Source organism: Monodelphis domestica, chromosome 6, assembly GCF_027887165.1.
Source record: "Monodelphis domestica isolate mMonDom1 chromosome 6, mMonDom1.pri, whole genome shotgun sequence".
Taxonomy (NCBI): Eukaryota; Metazoa; Chordata; class Mammalia; order Didelphimorphia; family Didelphidae; genus Monodelphis; species Monodelphis domestica.
The window spans coordinates 25682164-25699469 of record NC_077232.1 but is presented as its reverse complement, the minus strand read 5'-3'; the positions used below and the strand labels follow the sequence as shown (position 1 = coordinate 25699469).

The 17306-nt window shown below is 35.3% G+C and overlaps 1 protein-coding gene across 1 annotated transcript; it reads left to right on the top strand.

Moving 5' to 3' along the window:
• The first annotated feature begins 1055 nt into the window (after nucleotides 1–1055).
• LOC100019154 (olfactory receptor 4C11-like) lies at nucleotides 1056–2745 on the top strand. The gene has a single exon (XM_016423627.2). It carries the CDS (start codon nucleotides 1634–1636, stop codon nucleotides 2555–2557), a length of 924 nt encoding a protein of 307 aa, XP_016279113.1. The 5' UTR covers nucleotides 1056–1633; the 3' UTR covers nucleotides 2558–2745.
• Nucleotides 2746–17306: the final 14561 nt, after the last annotated feature.

Here is a 17306-nt window from a genome sequence, read left to right as displayed (position 1 = left end):
AAATGGTAATAATAAAACCTGAAAAGGCTTTTCCCACAATATTGTGGGGATCAAATAAAAAATTTGTATAATAGTTCTATGGATTCAGTATTGTAATGATTGTGTCCATTATTTTTTAAGAATGACTGATATAGTCATAGATGGTTCACTTATTATATTTTTAATGGATGAATGGGACAAGTAACCCATTCAATGCCAGTACATAAATCAGATTCATCCGATTACTCTTATTGGTTCTGACAAGATGTCACCTAATAGGGATATAGATAATGCCTTATAATTTCTTTATACCATCCAACAATGCCATATAAGATAAAGAATCCACAGCCAGCAAATAAAATACATGAAAATGATATGGTTGCCAAATGCAAATCTGGCCCTGGTGACTTTCAGCAAGCAGATTTACCTCCCTGAATTTTAAATTTTTTTTTTCAAATAGAATGGTTGGATTGGATGTCCTGTAATATTTCTACTAGAACTTAACATATGAGGCTTAATAGGATTCAATAATCTAATATGACACGAAACACTTTAATGTGACTTTGAGTTTAATTCCTATGTTCAGACCAAGAAAGGTGATGGTTATAAATGAGCTCATCCCTTGTGGGATCACATGTGGATTATTGTGTTAAGTACTGGCTAACCTTTTTAAAAGGGCACAATTATCTTTATCATATTCAGATGAGGGAGACAGGAAAGCAAATATTGAAGACTTACCATGAAAAGTAGAAAACATAAATGGAATATGAGAATCATTATCCATTATTTGTATGACTGTAAATCCCATGAAACAGAGATTTTAATCTTTTACTTCCCAGGACAAAGCTATTACCAATTTCTATAGTTTATTGAGAAGCAAAGATAGGCCTCATACCAGGAGAAAACACACACACATTCAAAATACTTTGGGTTCCACTAAAGAATAATCGAATTGTAAGTTTTTTTTTTCTGTTTTTTAGGTATTTTCAATTGTAGACTAGACAACTATTAAGGGAGATGATAAAGGTAACTTGTTTGTTTTTCTTTTTGTTTTTTTTTTAGATAAGAGTGGGTTAAAACATCCTATGAGATCCAGTCAAACAATGTGATTCTATGAAAGAAACTATTGAATAAGAACAATGGTTCCTCAAAGTTCATGATGTTTATAGCAAATTATTGTGCAGGTTGGGAGATTATATTAATTTCTCCATAAGTTGTTAGCTTTAAAAAGTGAAGGAGGCATATTTGGAGCTTTGAATAACATGCACAAATTAAAAAAAATAGTACAATAAAATTACGAAATTGGTCTGAGACCTCAAAATTCTCTCACTGACACTTAACCAATTTATGCTTGCTCAGCTATGTCCTTTGATTTTTTCAGGATACTATACATGTTTCCCTGCACAGGGGATAGGTCAGCTTTCTCACACACACCTTTGTATGACTAAGAAATGTGACATATGTATTAGAGATTATGGGAGTATTGTCTACTTAGAGATCTAAGACTTTGAAAATAGGAATTACAGAAATTTCAATAAGGAGAAGTGAACAATTATTTTCTTTTAAGGTGAAATTTCAAATTCTGCTCTGATTCTCCTTTTTTTTGTATATTAACTAGTTCTTATTTATGTCCTTCCCAACTGAGTCTTAGAAGATGAGAAACAATGTGACTGAATTCATTCTTCTTGGACTGACTCAGGATCCAGAAACACAGAAAATTGTATTTTTCATTTTCTTGGTATTCTACACTGCCACTGTATTGGGAAACCTGCTCATTGTTGTGACAATCAAAATGAGTTCAACACTTGAGTCCCCGATGTACTTCTTCCTAACTTACTTATCAATCGCAGATTCTTGCTTCTCTACCACCACAGCTCCCAAACTAATTTTGGACAACCTCTCCCACAAGAACACTATTTCCTTTGATGAGTGTATGACCCAAATGTTTGCTATGCATTTCTTTGGCTGCATGGAAATACTGGTCCTCATTTTGATGGCCTATGACCGTTATGTGGCCATCTGTAAGCCTTTGCACTATTCAGTCATCATGAACCGAAGGGTGTGTGGGATCCTCATTCTGCTGGCCTGGGTAGGGTCATTTCTTCATTCAATTGCCCAGATAATCCTCATCTTGAATGTGCCTTTCTGTGGTCCAAATGTGATTGACCACTTTTTCTGTGATATACAACCTTTGTTGAGGCTGGGTTGTATGGACACGTATGTCCTAAACCTCTTAGTAGTTTCTAATAGTGGGGTCATATGCTCAGCCAGCTTTGTTTTGCTAATGATATCCTATACAATTATACTACGCTCCCTTAAAAATCACAGTGCAGAGGGGAAGCGGAAAGCCCTCTCCACCTGCAGCTCCCACATCACTGTTGTCATAATATTCTTTGGTCCCTGCATATTTATCTACACCCGGCCCCAAACTACTTTCCCACTGGATAAGTTGGTGTCTGTATTTTATACCATTATGACACCCTTTCTCAATCCCTTGATCTACACTCTAAGGAATGCAGAAGTAAAAAATGCCATGAAGAAGTTGTGGAATAAAAAAGTGCCTTCACATCACAAATAATATGTTGAAGAATATTTTTTCCTTTTTTCTCAAGAAAGGTTGAGCTAACCAAGAAGAATTAAAATTCAAATACAGCAATAGTAAAGACAATAGAACAGGAGTCCTTCCCCTGATGTCTATGGATTTTAACAATATTTTATAACTGTACTTTAATCTAATTTTCTTTGTTATTCAATAGATTTCATTTTCTGCTTTTGAAAATTTTATTCATATTTAGTATAAAAATAGATGTCAGTTTCTTTCATTTAGCCATTATTTCAAATAGTAAAAGAAATGGGATTCTTAGTTTGTATAATAAAGTGAACAAAAGAAAAAATTATTAAAGAAAGAGACCTTTGTGGCTTGATAGAAAGAGTTCTAGAGCTCAAATTAGGGGGAATAAAGGTGAACCTAATCTCTACTCTTAATTTCTTATGTGAAATTGAGAAAAATCACTCAATTTTTCTGGATGTTTTTGTTCTTAACAATCAAATCAGAGATTTAAACTATAAAACCTCTAGGGTTTCTTAGATCTCTAAATCTGGGGCCTTGTAAAGACAGGATGGAGAAAAATCTGATTTGATGAAGAGACAGGAACAGAATCAGGCTGAAAAGTTAGTTCTAAGAAATAGAATCCCCATTGTTAACTTCAGTACTTAAAAATTTCTCTTCTAATTCAGAATGGCTAAATGACTTAAATATAAAGAAGTAAACTAGAAGTAAATTAAGAGAACATAGAATAATGTACCTGTCAGATTTATAGGGAAGGAAATAACTTAAGACCAATGAAGAGATAAAAAATATTACAAAATATAAAATAAATAATTTTGATTACATTAAATTAAAATGGGTTGTTCAAACAAAACAAGTGCAAACAAAATTAAGGTAATCAAAAAGTTGGGGAAAAATCTTTCTAATAAAAATCTTTGATAAAGGTTTAACTTCTCAAATGTAAAAGGAACTAAATCAATTGCAAAAAAATCAAGCCATTCCCGAATTGAAAAATGTGTCAAGGACATGAATACATAGTTTTCATATAAAGAAATCAAAATCATCAAATTGCAAGTTCTAAAAGTCTCGTAATTAGAGAAATGCAAATCATAACAAATCTGAGATACCACCTCACAACAAACAGATTGGCCAATATAATGGAAAAGTACAGTAATAAATGTTAGACTGGATGTGGCAAAATTGGGACAGTTATGCATTGCTGATGGAGTTATGAATTTTTCTAATTGTTCTGAAAGGCAATTTGGAACTATGCCCAAAAGGTTTTAAAAGACTGCTTGTCCTTTGATCAAGCCATACCACTGCTGAGTTTGTACCCCAAGTAGATAATAAGGAAAAAGTCTTGTACAAGAACATTCATAGCTGCACTCTTTGTTGTGACAAAAATTTGGAAAATAAGAAAGTGCCCATCAATTGGGGAATGGCTGAACAAATTGTATCTGATTGTGATGGAATACTATTGTGCTAAAAGGAATAATGAACTGAAGGAATTCCATGTGAACTGGAAAGACTTCCAGGAATTGATGTAGAGTAAAAGGAGCAGAACCTGTAGAACATTGTACACAGATACTGGTAAACTGTGGTACAATCAAATGTAATGGACTTCTCTACTATCAGGAATGCAATGATCCAGGACAAATCTCAGGGACTGATTAGAAAGAGCACTGTCCACATACAAAGAAACAATGGTGGGAATAGAAACACAGAAGAAAAACATTTGCTTGATTAAATAGGAAGTTGACTTTCAATTATCACACTCTATTACAAATATTAATAATATGGAAATAGGTTTTGAACAATGATACATGCAAAACCAAGAGGAATTCCTTATTGGCTCCAGAAAAAGGGGGAATGAGGAAGGGAGGAAAAGAACATGAATCATGTAACTATGAAAAAAATATTCTAAATTAAGTAATTAAATAAATAATTTTTTGAAAATGTTAATTTTTTCTCCTTACTTGACTACTAAAACTCACTCATCCAGTTCACATTGCATTTTTCCCCATATGAATGTGTTGATCTTTGTTCAAGTCTGATTGACAGAACATTATAGAAGACAAAATTCTCCCTCCCCAACACAAAAAAAAATGGAAATTGTTCACAAGATCTGGAGCAACTCAAAAAGTAGTACAAGGACAGAGTAAGAAAGAAAGAAGAAAATGGGGGGGGGAAGAGCGAGATAAAGAAAGACATGAAAAAAATGACACATAAAAAAACAAAATTGCCCAAATGGAGAAGAAAAAGCACAGAGATCAAATGAAGTAATGAGCAAATTGGAGACCAGAACTCACCTGCTAGAAGCCATGAAATACAGGATTAACCCAACCAAAAATGAAAATCAAAAGATCACAGTTGAAAATCCCTCTTTAAATACTAGAATTGGGCAAGTAGAAGTTAATGTGATTTCATGAGACAACCAGAAATAATGAAACAAAATCAAAAGAATGAAAAAATAGGAGGGAACATGAAATACTTCATTGCAAAAACAACAGATCTGGAAAACAGGTCCATGAGAGAAAATTTGAGAATTACTCGGTTACCTGAAAGCCATGACCAAACCAAGCAAATAAACAAAACTGTCTAGACACCATATTATGAGAAATTATCCAAGAATCCTGCCCTGATATTCTTGAACAAGAGGACAAAGTAGACATTGAAAGAAGTCACAGAGCACCCGCTACATTAAATCCTCAATTGACAAATCCCAGGCATGTTATACCCAAGTTGAAGAAGAAAGTACTATAAATGGAAAGAGAGAAAACATTTCGACACCATGGAATCCCAGTCATGATAACACAGGATGTGGCAACTTCCACAGGAAAGGACATGAAGGCTTGGAATAAGATATTCTGAAAGGCAACAGAAATGGGTAGGTCAAGACTGACCTACCAATCAAAACTGATTATTTACTTTCAGGGGAAAGTATAGGCATTCATTAAAATAGAAGCTTTCCAAGCATTCCTAAACAATGACCAGAATTAAATGGAAAGTTCAATTCCCAAATTCAAAATTCAAGAGACAAATGAAAAGGTAAAAGAGAAAGGAAAAAAATTTAGTATTTCAATACGATCATATTGATTATATTCTAATATAGAAATGATTTCTCTAACTCTTAAAAATTGTTTTCATTTTCATAGTAGATAATAGAAATATACATAGGCAATGGTTATGATATCTAGTTGTTTAGGATGATTTATAAAAAAAAAATCGGGGCTGAAGAAGATTGTACTAAAAGAATACAAAGGAAGAGGTAAAATAATATAACTTTTACCATCTAAAGTGGTACATTGTGCCGCAGAGAATAGTATTATAAGAAGGTGAGGAAGAGAGAAATGACAGGTAATATTTTAATCTTACTCTCAGTGGAATCAATTCTGAGAGGGAATAATAGCCAGATGTATTGGATTATATAATTCTCTCTTATCCTACAGAGAAGTAGACAAGGAATAATGAAGGGGGTGGGGTGTCAGGAAGGCATTATTAAAAGGGAAGGAAAAGTTAAGGAAGGGCAATTAAAAGACCCTAAAAAGAAATAGGAGGGGAATAAGAACAGGGTGGTGGTGGTGGTGGTAAGGAGAGTAAAATAAGGGTGAGGAAAAGGGGCACTGCTTAAAATCAAAACATTGGTATGGAGGGAAATAGTGAAAGAAGGAAGTACTGGATTAAAAGAGGAAATTAAAATGTTGGAGGATACACAGATGGCAATCATAACTCTTAATGTGAATGGGATAAATCACCCATAAAATGGAAGCAGATAGCAGAGTGGATTAAAAACCAAAATCCAAGTATATGTTGTCTACAGGAAAGATACATGAGACAAGTAGACACATATAGGGTAAAGGCAAGAGGCTAGAGCCGAATTTATTGGGCATGAACTGAGAAAGGCAGAAATAGCTATCGTGAATCCTGATCAAGCCAAAACAAAAGAAACCCTGAATAAAAGAGATAAGGAATGTACATGTTCCTCAGTATAGGCAAGGAAGAAATATCTGTCCTTAACTATATGCCCCAAATGGTACAGCATTCAGATATTGAAAGGAGAAACTTTCGCATACTAGTGATAGACCTCAACTTTCCTCTAGCAGATCTAGATACATCAAATTAAAAAATGAATAAGAAAGAAGTAAGATATGTGAATGAAATTTCAAAAAAAATACTTATTTAATAGATTTGTGGAGAAGAGTGAATAGGAAGAGAAAGGAATATAACTTTTTTAAACCCTTTACCTTCCAGCTTAGAATCATTACTATGTATTGGTTCTAAGGCAGGAGAGTGGTAAGTGCTAGGTAATAGGGGTTAAGTGACTTGACCAAGATCAGAGAGCTAGGAAGTGTCTGAGACCAGATTTAAATTCAGTAACTGAAATCTCTAGCCCTGGCTCTCAATCCTCTGGGCCACACAGCTGCCCCCAGAAATATAACTTTTTTTTTTTCAGCAGCACATGGTAAATTTACAAAAACAGCCCATATACTACCTCATAAAAATATTGCATAAAAAATTCAGTAAAGCTGAAATAATGATGGCAACTGTTTCAGATCATAATACAATAAAAATTACAACTTAGAAGGGTACATGGAAAAGCATATTTAAAATTAATTGGAAATTAATGATCCAATTCTTCAAAATTAGTGTATCCAAACACAAATCATAGAAAAGATTACAGATTTCATTGAAGAGAATGACAGTGAGGAGAAAACACATCAAAATTCAGGGGATACAGTGAAGGCCACACTCAGCAGAAAATTTACATACCTGGGTGCTATAAAAATTAAATTTAGTTTGTCTATTAAATATTTGATATTTTTAGAGGTTCATTAAAGATTATTAGAATTAAGAAATAAAGAAAATGCAAAATAAGAAAGCACATGCTTAGGGCACAGAGCCCATTAACAGCCACTTACATCTTGCCTGCATGTACAGTGACACATGTGCCTAGAAGCGGAAGCAGAGAGAACAAATAGGCCGTAAGTCAGTTTAAATACAATATTTGTTCTTGGCCCAGGTGGGAATACATGTGATATTATATGGAATTCTGGGAACTGCTAAGGACTTCTGGGGATTGAAGTCTGGGGTTCAAATCTCCATTTTTACATGCCTCTGTTTGATCCTATTGGGAAAAGTTCCCCCAAAAGGATCATGAAAACATAATCAACTTAAAGATTATAATAATTTGAAGATAAGAGGAAAATAACAAAACCAATAATTGTTAGATGCATTAGCAAAAATCCAGTTAGGGGACAGTCCCCTTTGGCATGAAAGTATACATACAAATAAATGTTCAATCTACCATACCCAAAGTTCATTCTTGATCTTCTCATGCATCGTGTGGTCTGGAGGCATCTTCATGGTTTTTTCTCCAAACAGTTCAATTTCTGGATTCAGAGAGGCAGCATGTTTCTTAACCTTAAATTCTTCTCTAAAGGAATTTAAACTTTTCAATTTAAAATAATAATATTTTTACATTCCCCCATGAAGAGGGTGATTGAAAAACCCAGGGATCATTTAGGGATGCATGGCTCAGTTATGAGGTATAGGAATCAATTGGCAAGAGAAATTAAAAAGACATCAGAAAAATCCAAATAAAAATATTTTCTGGATGAAAATATGGACTATCAAAGCACTATGTGTAAAAATTCTAAGTAAAGGAAAAATAAATCTATAACAGGTCCTTGAATCAGGGCCCAATTAAAATGATATAAGTAAGTAAGCTTTTACCCAGTCAGTAGCCAGTTCTACAGAAAGTTTGACGCACTATGAAAGACAGAAAATGGACTAGAGTATAGGAGCCAGTTTAGGAGCCAAGTTTGGGATATTTGTCTGTAAGTAATTTCACAAAGAGGGTGGATACAAGGAAGGCCTACATATGTCAAGTATGGCAACCTCGAGTCTGACACCAGGTTCAAGTCCTTTGTATTGGATTAGAAGTATATCAATCCATCCTGGATTGGTTTATTTATTGACCTGTGTGCTCTTTTGGCACAATTCAGATTTATCTTTGCTTCTTTGGTCCTGTGAAATGGCTTGTTTATATATCTTGTCCTGGAATCAGACAGAATCATTAAGCAAAGTTCCATTATTTTTTGAAACAATTAGCGGCATCATTTTTATAGTCTCAAGCTTTGGGGGCATGCATTGACATTAGGGCAAATGTATTTTAAACTTGTATTAGTACAAAAAAAATTAGAAAAAAATCTTTTCAATGCTGGTGACATGTGCTTCAAATACAAAAGAGAGAAAAAACTGAAATAGTATATAGTACATGCAAGAAAAATATAATAAAAGTTTTAAAAATAAAATGTAGCTTATAATCATTGACACACTGTGTCAGCCAAGAAAATTTAGAATATAAGGCTTTCTCACCAAAAATGAGATCCATTTCCTCTTCATCTCTGGCCGTGATACACTGTTGAGTATAAGCAAATGAATTTCACAAGGTAAAAGGTTTTGTTGTTGTTGTTGTTGTTGTTGTTGTTGTTTTATATATAAAGAACAGTAGTATAAATATGTAGGTATCAATATCCCCAAAATTCTCAATATTCCAGTTAATTAAAATAACAAACAAACCCACTATCATATTTCACATAAGTTGCTATGTGGCATTTTTTAAAAGCCTATGAATTGATGGATATTTGTCACAATTATACAAACATAGCAAATCTTTCAACCTTTATAAACTTATTTAAACAAAGTAAAACTAATTTGGGTCTAGAACATCATCAAGGAATCTAGATATCATTCTGGTAGAAGTAAAATGAGCTGAAGAGTTATAAATGAGAGATCCTCCTCTTTTGGGAGTCTTCTAGGGGTACAATGCTCTGGGATTAACTTCCCAATTCCATTCATATTTTTATAAATGCGAGCATTGGGGATTATAATTGTATTTTACTTCAGCTAATAAAATGGGTCTAACTTCATGTTAGGGGCAGGCAAAGTGACCAAAATTGTTGAAAAAATTATAAAAATCATGTCTAAAGAACCTTTATAATCAATTAGAGATATTTAGCTCATTAAATTTTCCATAGGTTGTTATAAAATTGTACCAATTTTCTGATGGAGACCAGCTATCCTCTATGTGACAATTTTGAAAGTCAAAAATAGAAAAGCTGTTTTTATTTGGGCTTACTCAATAATGTATATTCAGTATGATTGTAGGGGGAAAGCAACAGAATATAACGTTAGTTAAAACCCAGTATATTAAAATGATTCAATGTAACAGAATAGTATTGAATACATTGATATATCAACTTAAAAATTCAAAGTTAAATCTTAAACAAAACAATCAGTAAATGCAATAGAATACAGAGATTTTTATAAAACATTGGAGTCTGAAATGCCTTAAAATATAACCTCCAGTCTGTTTAAACTTCCTTGGGTTTATTTTTTAATTATCCATTTAGTTGCCTATTGTCAGAAGGCACAAAATAGGTAAGAGCTGGCAATTTGGATCAAGTGACTTGTCCAGGGTCACACAGCCAGGAAGTCTCTGAGGCCAGATTTCAACCCAGGACCTCCTATCTCTAGGTCTGGCTCTCAATTCACTGAGCCTCTAAGCTGCTTCCCCATAGCGAGGGTGCATTTTTGGAATCCCAAATGTGGCCAAAGAATTGCAGGGATTTGAAATTCTCTCCTGACTCTCAGGTGATTTAAATGAAAGAATCAATACAGTCAAAATATATCCTTTTAAAACAGTCATGCTTGTGAGTTCCTGTTTGGAAAACCCTCTTCTTTCTTTTCTTTCTCCCCCCACCTTCCCCTGCCCCTTGCCATGTGGAAGCTAATCATAGCCTAAGGAAAAATCACCCTCATTTTTACCAGCTGGTCTTTGATCCTGAAGAAATTGGATCTGCTCCCAGCAGCCTGAGACCTGGGGCTGGGCCTGGAGTGATGAACCATCTGGGATTGAGACCAGGGTTTCTGGGGCAATGGATCAGCTAGGCCAGGTGAGTGAGAGAGAGACCAGGAGCAGGAGCCAGAAGCAGGTACCAAGCAGGAGGGCTGGGCTGGGACCAGTGTGACAAGGAAATCACTTTAAAAGACTGATATATATTAATTTAAGGTCGCCAAGGAATTCAGCTATGTAATTCCTAAATGAAAACTCAAGTCAGCCTTCAGCCTTTTATAGAGTTTAATTACAAACAGGAGGAAGAAAGGAATTAGAGAGAGAGAGAGAGAGAGAGAGAGAGAGAGAGAGAGAGAGAGAGAGAGAGAGAGAGAGAGAGAGAGAAAGGGGAGAGAAGGGAATAGGGCTTAAATACCCCCTCTGTTTAGGCTGGGCCAAAAGGCCCAAGCCCTTAGATAGCTGGGGCAAAGAAAGGAGATCAGTCCCTAATACTCACATGACCAAAATGGAGAAACAGTCTCCGGGGCCTCCACCTCCAGCTTCCTTCAGAGCAAGCTTCTCAGAGCACCTCTCCAACTACTCAGAGCCAAAATTCTCCGACCACACCCCCCAGTCCTCAGACCCCTCTCTCTTTAAGGAAACCATCCAAGTTCCCTCCCCTCAGTTCTCACATCTACCAATCAATGTCCATGTCTTCCCTGTGCCAATGGTGGCTCTAACTTAACCCAGGACCGCCCAGAGGTCTGTGGCTTTGCACATGTCTGTTGGAGGTCATATTCTCAAATAATTAAATCTTGATCTTTTGCTACAGCCCTTCCTAAATCCTGTTACCCTGAGTAGGGTGGAGATTGGAATAATTAAATTTTGATCTATGCTGCAGCCCTTCCTAAATCCTGTTAGGACTGAGTAGGGTGGAATTGCAATTTTCAAGACTTGGTTCTGTCATTCCAAGTATCTCCCGTATCAATTCTAAAATCAATCATGACTCAAAGAAATTCCTGTTCTATGCTTAAGCATAGGTCAAAGTCCTTTCCATTGTTCAGCAAAAGGTTTCTGTCCTAAAGTAATCTTAAGAAGGGAGGAGGAGGAACCTCCCATGCCAATGGGGTTCACATTCCAATAGCCAAGACCCACTATCAATAGGAAATTTTTCAAGTATGAAATTTCCCAATGGTGAAATTTCCAACATTTATAAGTCTAAGAAATTTTAAGGTTTACACCAGGTGAGCAATATTGAATCAAGAATGTCCAAAGCATATGGCTGCAGACAGGAGCAGGCAAGGGCAAGCATGCGCCAGCGAGCCAGTTAAGATGCTTTTCTGAAAAGCCTTGGAGAAACTTGGCTTAAAAAATCTAGGCAGTAGCTATTAAAACCTGAACTTAATAACAGTAGAGAAAAGATTTAGGAAAGTTAAGAAAATTGAGGGTATTTCTTCACAACCGATGTGGTTAGCCAAACTGTAAAAATTATTTTCTCTTCTAAAAATATTATATTTTAGAGGTTTATTAAAGATGATTAGAATTAAGAAATAAAGAAAATACAAAATAAGAAAGTGCCTGCTTAGGCCACAGAGCCCATTCACAACCACACACATCTTACCTGCATGTAGAGAGATGCATGTGCCTAGAAGTGGAAGCAGAGAGAGCAAGTAGGCAGTACAGTCAGTTTAAATACAATTTTTGTTCTCGGCCCAGGTGGAATTTCAAGTGATATTATAATGAATTCTGGGACCTGCCAAGGACTTCTATGGATTGAGGTCTGGGATTCAAATCTCCATTTTTACAGTGCCTATATTACCAAAAAAGAGAAAGAGGACATTAACAAATTGGGCATGCAACTAAAAAACAAGAAAAAAAAAAAGAAAAACACTCAGATAAATACCAAAATGGAAATCTAAAGATCAAATACAAAATTAATAAAGTTGAAAGTAAAAGGTCTATTGAACAAATAAATAAAACAAGAAGCTGCTATTAAAAACAAAACAAAACAACAAATAGCACTTCTTGATGATCATAACTGGAGTCAGACTCAGTGAAATCAATTATACTTCCATATAATTTCACCTCCAGGAGAAAGTTTCACTAACCACAAGTCAGGTCCAAATTAGGATTTCTCTCCTGCTATTGCATTAATAAAGTTGAGTAAACCTTAAAATCTTATTCATATGATTCTCTGAGAAGTTAAGCTCATCCTGCTCCAAAATATATCATGACAAATAAAGAAAAACATATTTTGGAATTCCACAAAAAGAATCAATACCTGGTAGATGCCTTAAAACTCTCCAAAAAATAATGTTGGGCAAACACATCAACCATGAGAAAAAAGGAAGGTTGAAAGGTTGAATGCATATATATATATATATGTGTGTGTGTGTGTGTGTGTGTGTGTGTTTACACACATATATGTATACATATAAACATATATGCAAATGTTTTGAAGCACCCCACACTACAGATATACCTGGCCTCCTCCAGGCCTCTAACAAGGAAAGGAAGATAACCCCAAGGCAAAGTTACACAATCTGTAACAATAAATAAGAAATCAATTATGTTCTGGAATTCCACAGTGAGTCAATACCTGGTAATTGCCTCAAAACTCTCAAAAAAAATAATAATATGGGACAAGTACAGTACTGTCAACATTTGGAACAAGTGGGAAGAGGCTATATATATCCCCCCTCTCAACCTATATATATATGTGTGTATATATATATATATATATATACACATACATATACATATATGTAAGTATATACATACACAACACACACATTTATATATATATATATATGTTTGTGTGTGTGTGCATGCCTCTATGTGAGGATTATAATTCCACTGCTGCAGATATAACTTCATAGTTCACAATAAAAGAGTTCTATGAGAGGAAGAAATAGCTAATTACTTTCCCTGTTATCAAGGAATGGTACAATGGGGGAAGGAAAAAGCAATTCATCTGCTGTAAGCTAGAGCAAAGGCAACCAACAGCTGAACAGTCAGGTGAATCTGCTCAGGTTTTCTCTACTCTACTAACTAGGACAGCCACCTTGGTGGGATCTCTCCCAATTCTGACACTCACTCATACCATGATGCTGAGGGTGAGGCTGATGCTGACTGCTAAGGTGGCATCAGCGATGCCCACGTCCAAGCTGTTGCTGAAGCATCTCCATCACATGGAGGAACTTTTCTATGTCCCACACTGGCACATCGGAGGACAGTGCCTTGACCTAAAGGGTCCTATCCTCTCTGAGAAGGACCAGGTCCCCAGCATGCAGCCAAAGTGCTTCTTCTTATGAGAACAACCTTTATTCATGGTTTTTACTAGCCAGTACTTGAGACAGCATGATAAGATGCTGTTGTCCTTATTTGCCTGTTGGCTGATGAGATTCTTCTCCTTGCAGGCAATGATTGAAAGCTCCTTCCCAACAGGGGCTGAGGGCCCTGAGGAAGACAAGGAAGACAATGGAATTTTGGGCCCACTGCTGAATCTCAAGGGAAGACTCCTTAGCCTTCCTCTCTCCCTGACACCCCTTGGACAGACCCTGGAGCTCATGGATTATAATTAGGGGCACCATAATGATGCATCTCTGGCTCTCTAACAGCCTGCAGAGATGCTCCAGGTGGTCGATGAAACAATAGATGTCTACTTCCAGGAAACTAGGTTGCCTCTCTTCTTCCATCTGCATCTTCTGAGCCTGGGCCTCTGGAATAGCCATGATCATCTCTTGAAGTTGATGCCATTCTTCTCTCTGTTGGGCTAGGATCTGTCACTTAGCCTTCAGGTTTCTGATGTCCCAGTTATGTGCCTGGAAAGCAATCAGCAAATCTCTCTGCATATTAACCCATCTATTGTCATGGTAATATGGTGATATTACCATGGTAATATGAGTTACCATATCACACCCAACAGACTGGCCAACATGACAAAAACATAAAGTGATAAATTTTAGAGGAAATCTGGAAAAATCAGGACACAAACACTGCCTGTGAAGCTGCAAACTGATAAAATCATTCTAGAGAGCAATCTGGAATTAAATTCGTTATATCCTTTGACCCCAAAATACCAGCACTAGGACTCTATCCTAAATTAAAGATAATGGGAAAGAATGTAACTGTGCCAAAACTATTTGTAGTAGTTCTTTTTGTGGTTGCAAAGAACTGGAAACTGAGGGGACGTCCATCAGTTGGGAAATGACTGGACAAGTTGTACATTCTTCTAATGGAATATCATTGTGTTATATAAGAAATGAAAAACATGATAATTCCAAAAATATTCTAGGAAGGCTTATATCAAATGATGTAAAGTGAGGGGAGCAGAACCAGGAGCCAATCCCCTTTGGAATTTGAGTTGACAGAGTAATTGTGTTCAACCCTCTTTATTTCAATTCACTACATCCTAAAGTTCATATTGGATCATTTGATGCAGTGGGTGGTTTCTGCAGGCTCCTTTATGGAGCATGCTACAAAAAGTTTACTTTCTTGATTCAGGGAGTTGGTGAGCTTCTTTTCCTGAAATGTCTCTCAAATTTTTTTTTCAAATAATTAATTTTATGAAAATTATACATGTGAAAGACTTTTCTGTATCTATTGATATTATCATGTGATTTCTGTTGGTTTGGTTATTTATATGATCAATTATATGGACAGTTTTCCTAATATTAAATCATCCCTGCATTTCTGGTATAAAACCCACATGTCATAGTGAATAATCCTCATTATCACTTGCTGGAACCTTTTAGCTAGTATTTTTTTTAAGATTTTTGTGTCAATTTTCATTAAGTTGATCAGTCTGTAGTTTTCTTTTTATGTTTTTGGTTTGCCTGCCTTTGAAATCAGTATCATATTTGCATTATAAAAGAAAATTGGTAAAAATCATTCTTTGCTTATTTTGCCAAATAGTTTGTATAGTACTGGGACTAATAGTTCTTTAAATGTTTGAAAGTATTCATTTGTGAATCCATCTGGCTCGGGAACTTAGAGAGGGAAAAAGATCAGTGGATTTGAAACAATGCAATAGTAGGAATTATTGAGGGAATAAATGGTACTTTAGTTGGAAAAGACATAACTGATTATGGGGCAGAATTCCATCAAATATTTGAAGAGATGACATATAAAAGACTGCCTTTGATTTGATAGTCTTGCTATCAAAGATGAAGCAGATCAGACTAATGGACTTTATTTGGAGGGTGATGTAGGAATATACACACATGTATCTCAAAGGAGCATTTGAAGGTAAATACTGGTTTACTTTTCTAAAAATGGTGATTTTGAACCTTTGGCTTAATTCCCCAGAAGTCCTTAGTATTTCCCAAAATTCCCTATAATCTCTCCTGTGTCTCCATGTCAGCAGGATCATATTATTGTATTTAACTGGCAGTAACTCTGCCCACATCCTCTTTCTTTGGGATAATGCAGCAAGTATGGTGGAAAGCTAAGCATGGAGATTTTAAATGGGTTAATCAGCCAAGAGCACATGGTTTTCATTTTGTAACCTCTTGATTCCTTGATTTCTAAGGATTCTTAATAAACCTCATAAATATTTAGAGATTATAATTTAATTTTTTTTCTTTTCTTTTTATTTCCAGTCCCAAAGTGCAGTTCTGGATGAAAATTAAGTGGAGAATTAGTGCTTGCGATTTGATTGTTAGTTTAGAAGCTTAACTTGTTCAGACTTCAGCTCTTGTGGTATTCCATTCACAAGTATTTCCTAATCACTCCCCTCTAGTTATTAGGGCTTTCCACTCCCTCATTTTTTATTTTTTCACTTTACATATAATTTGTATTTATGTATCACAATATATATTTGAGCCTTTATTAGAAATGAAGCATATAGTTTCATTTCATTTTTTCTTTCCCAGAAGTAATAAACTAATTGAAAAACTCAGTTCTTCATAAATTTACTTGAATTATTTAAGATCCTGCCAAATATTTTTTGAAGCTGTTTGGAATATTCAAAGAAGACATTTTAAGACATTTTAAATGAGATATTTGCCATACACATAATGTCATACATGAAGTTATTTATGACTCCCATAAAAGGCAGAAAATGTACACTGACTCTCCAATTCACAAATCTGCTGTTTCAGTCAAAGCCTGGCACTAGAAGAGGCTGGGGGTAATTGGGTAGGGAATTTTGCTCCTTTGCTGACCAAAGTCAAATCAACTAATGGCACCAACCATCCCATAGAGGGAAGCCTCTTATTTCCCTTTAGGCTAAGTTCTCCAAGTTTCTCAACTTTGATGCAATTTCTATAAGTATCTATTGGACTAAAAAAGCTTTACCCTTTAAGTGTTTACTGGGTATCAGAGCAAAGACCAGAGGGAATACAGCACAACTATTTATTGTAACAGAAGATGGGAAAATAATCTTTTCTTCATGAACTTTCTTCCCATTTCTTGGGCCAAAGGTAAGAATCTCATTAAGTATCCCTTCTGGCTTTTGCTAAGGAAATATAAAGGGATGGCAACACAAAGAACATCATGAACTTCTTATTTGTTTAAAGAAAATGTGATTTTTTTTAAACTTGATTTAAGAGGACAGATGGGCTGGGGTTGGTATTTCTTTAGAATCATGAATATATTCTGAGCTTCTACAGTACAGAACACCAAGATTTCTGTGATTTGTAATCCAAGAGGAGTTAATTTAGGCACTAAGTGACTTAATTTCTTAGGTTCACTTAGGTATTCTGCAACAAAAATGGAACAAGAATTTTGTTCAATTGAAACCCATAGATAGATTGTTCATGTGTATAGTTTGGGTTGATGTTATGATAGGTGCATTTAGAGGCTATAGTACTTAGCATAGTCCTTAGAATACGATGAAACCTTAATAAATGTTTGTTAAATTGACTGGATATTCCAAGCACAAAAGATGGAAAGCAAAATCAGTAAGTGAATTCCTACCTAAAGAGGCCAGTGTTAGAA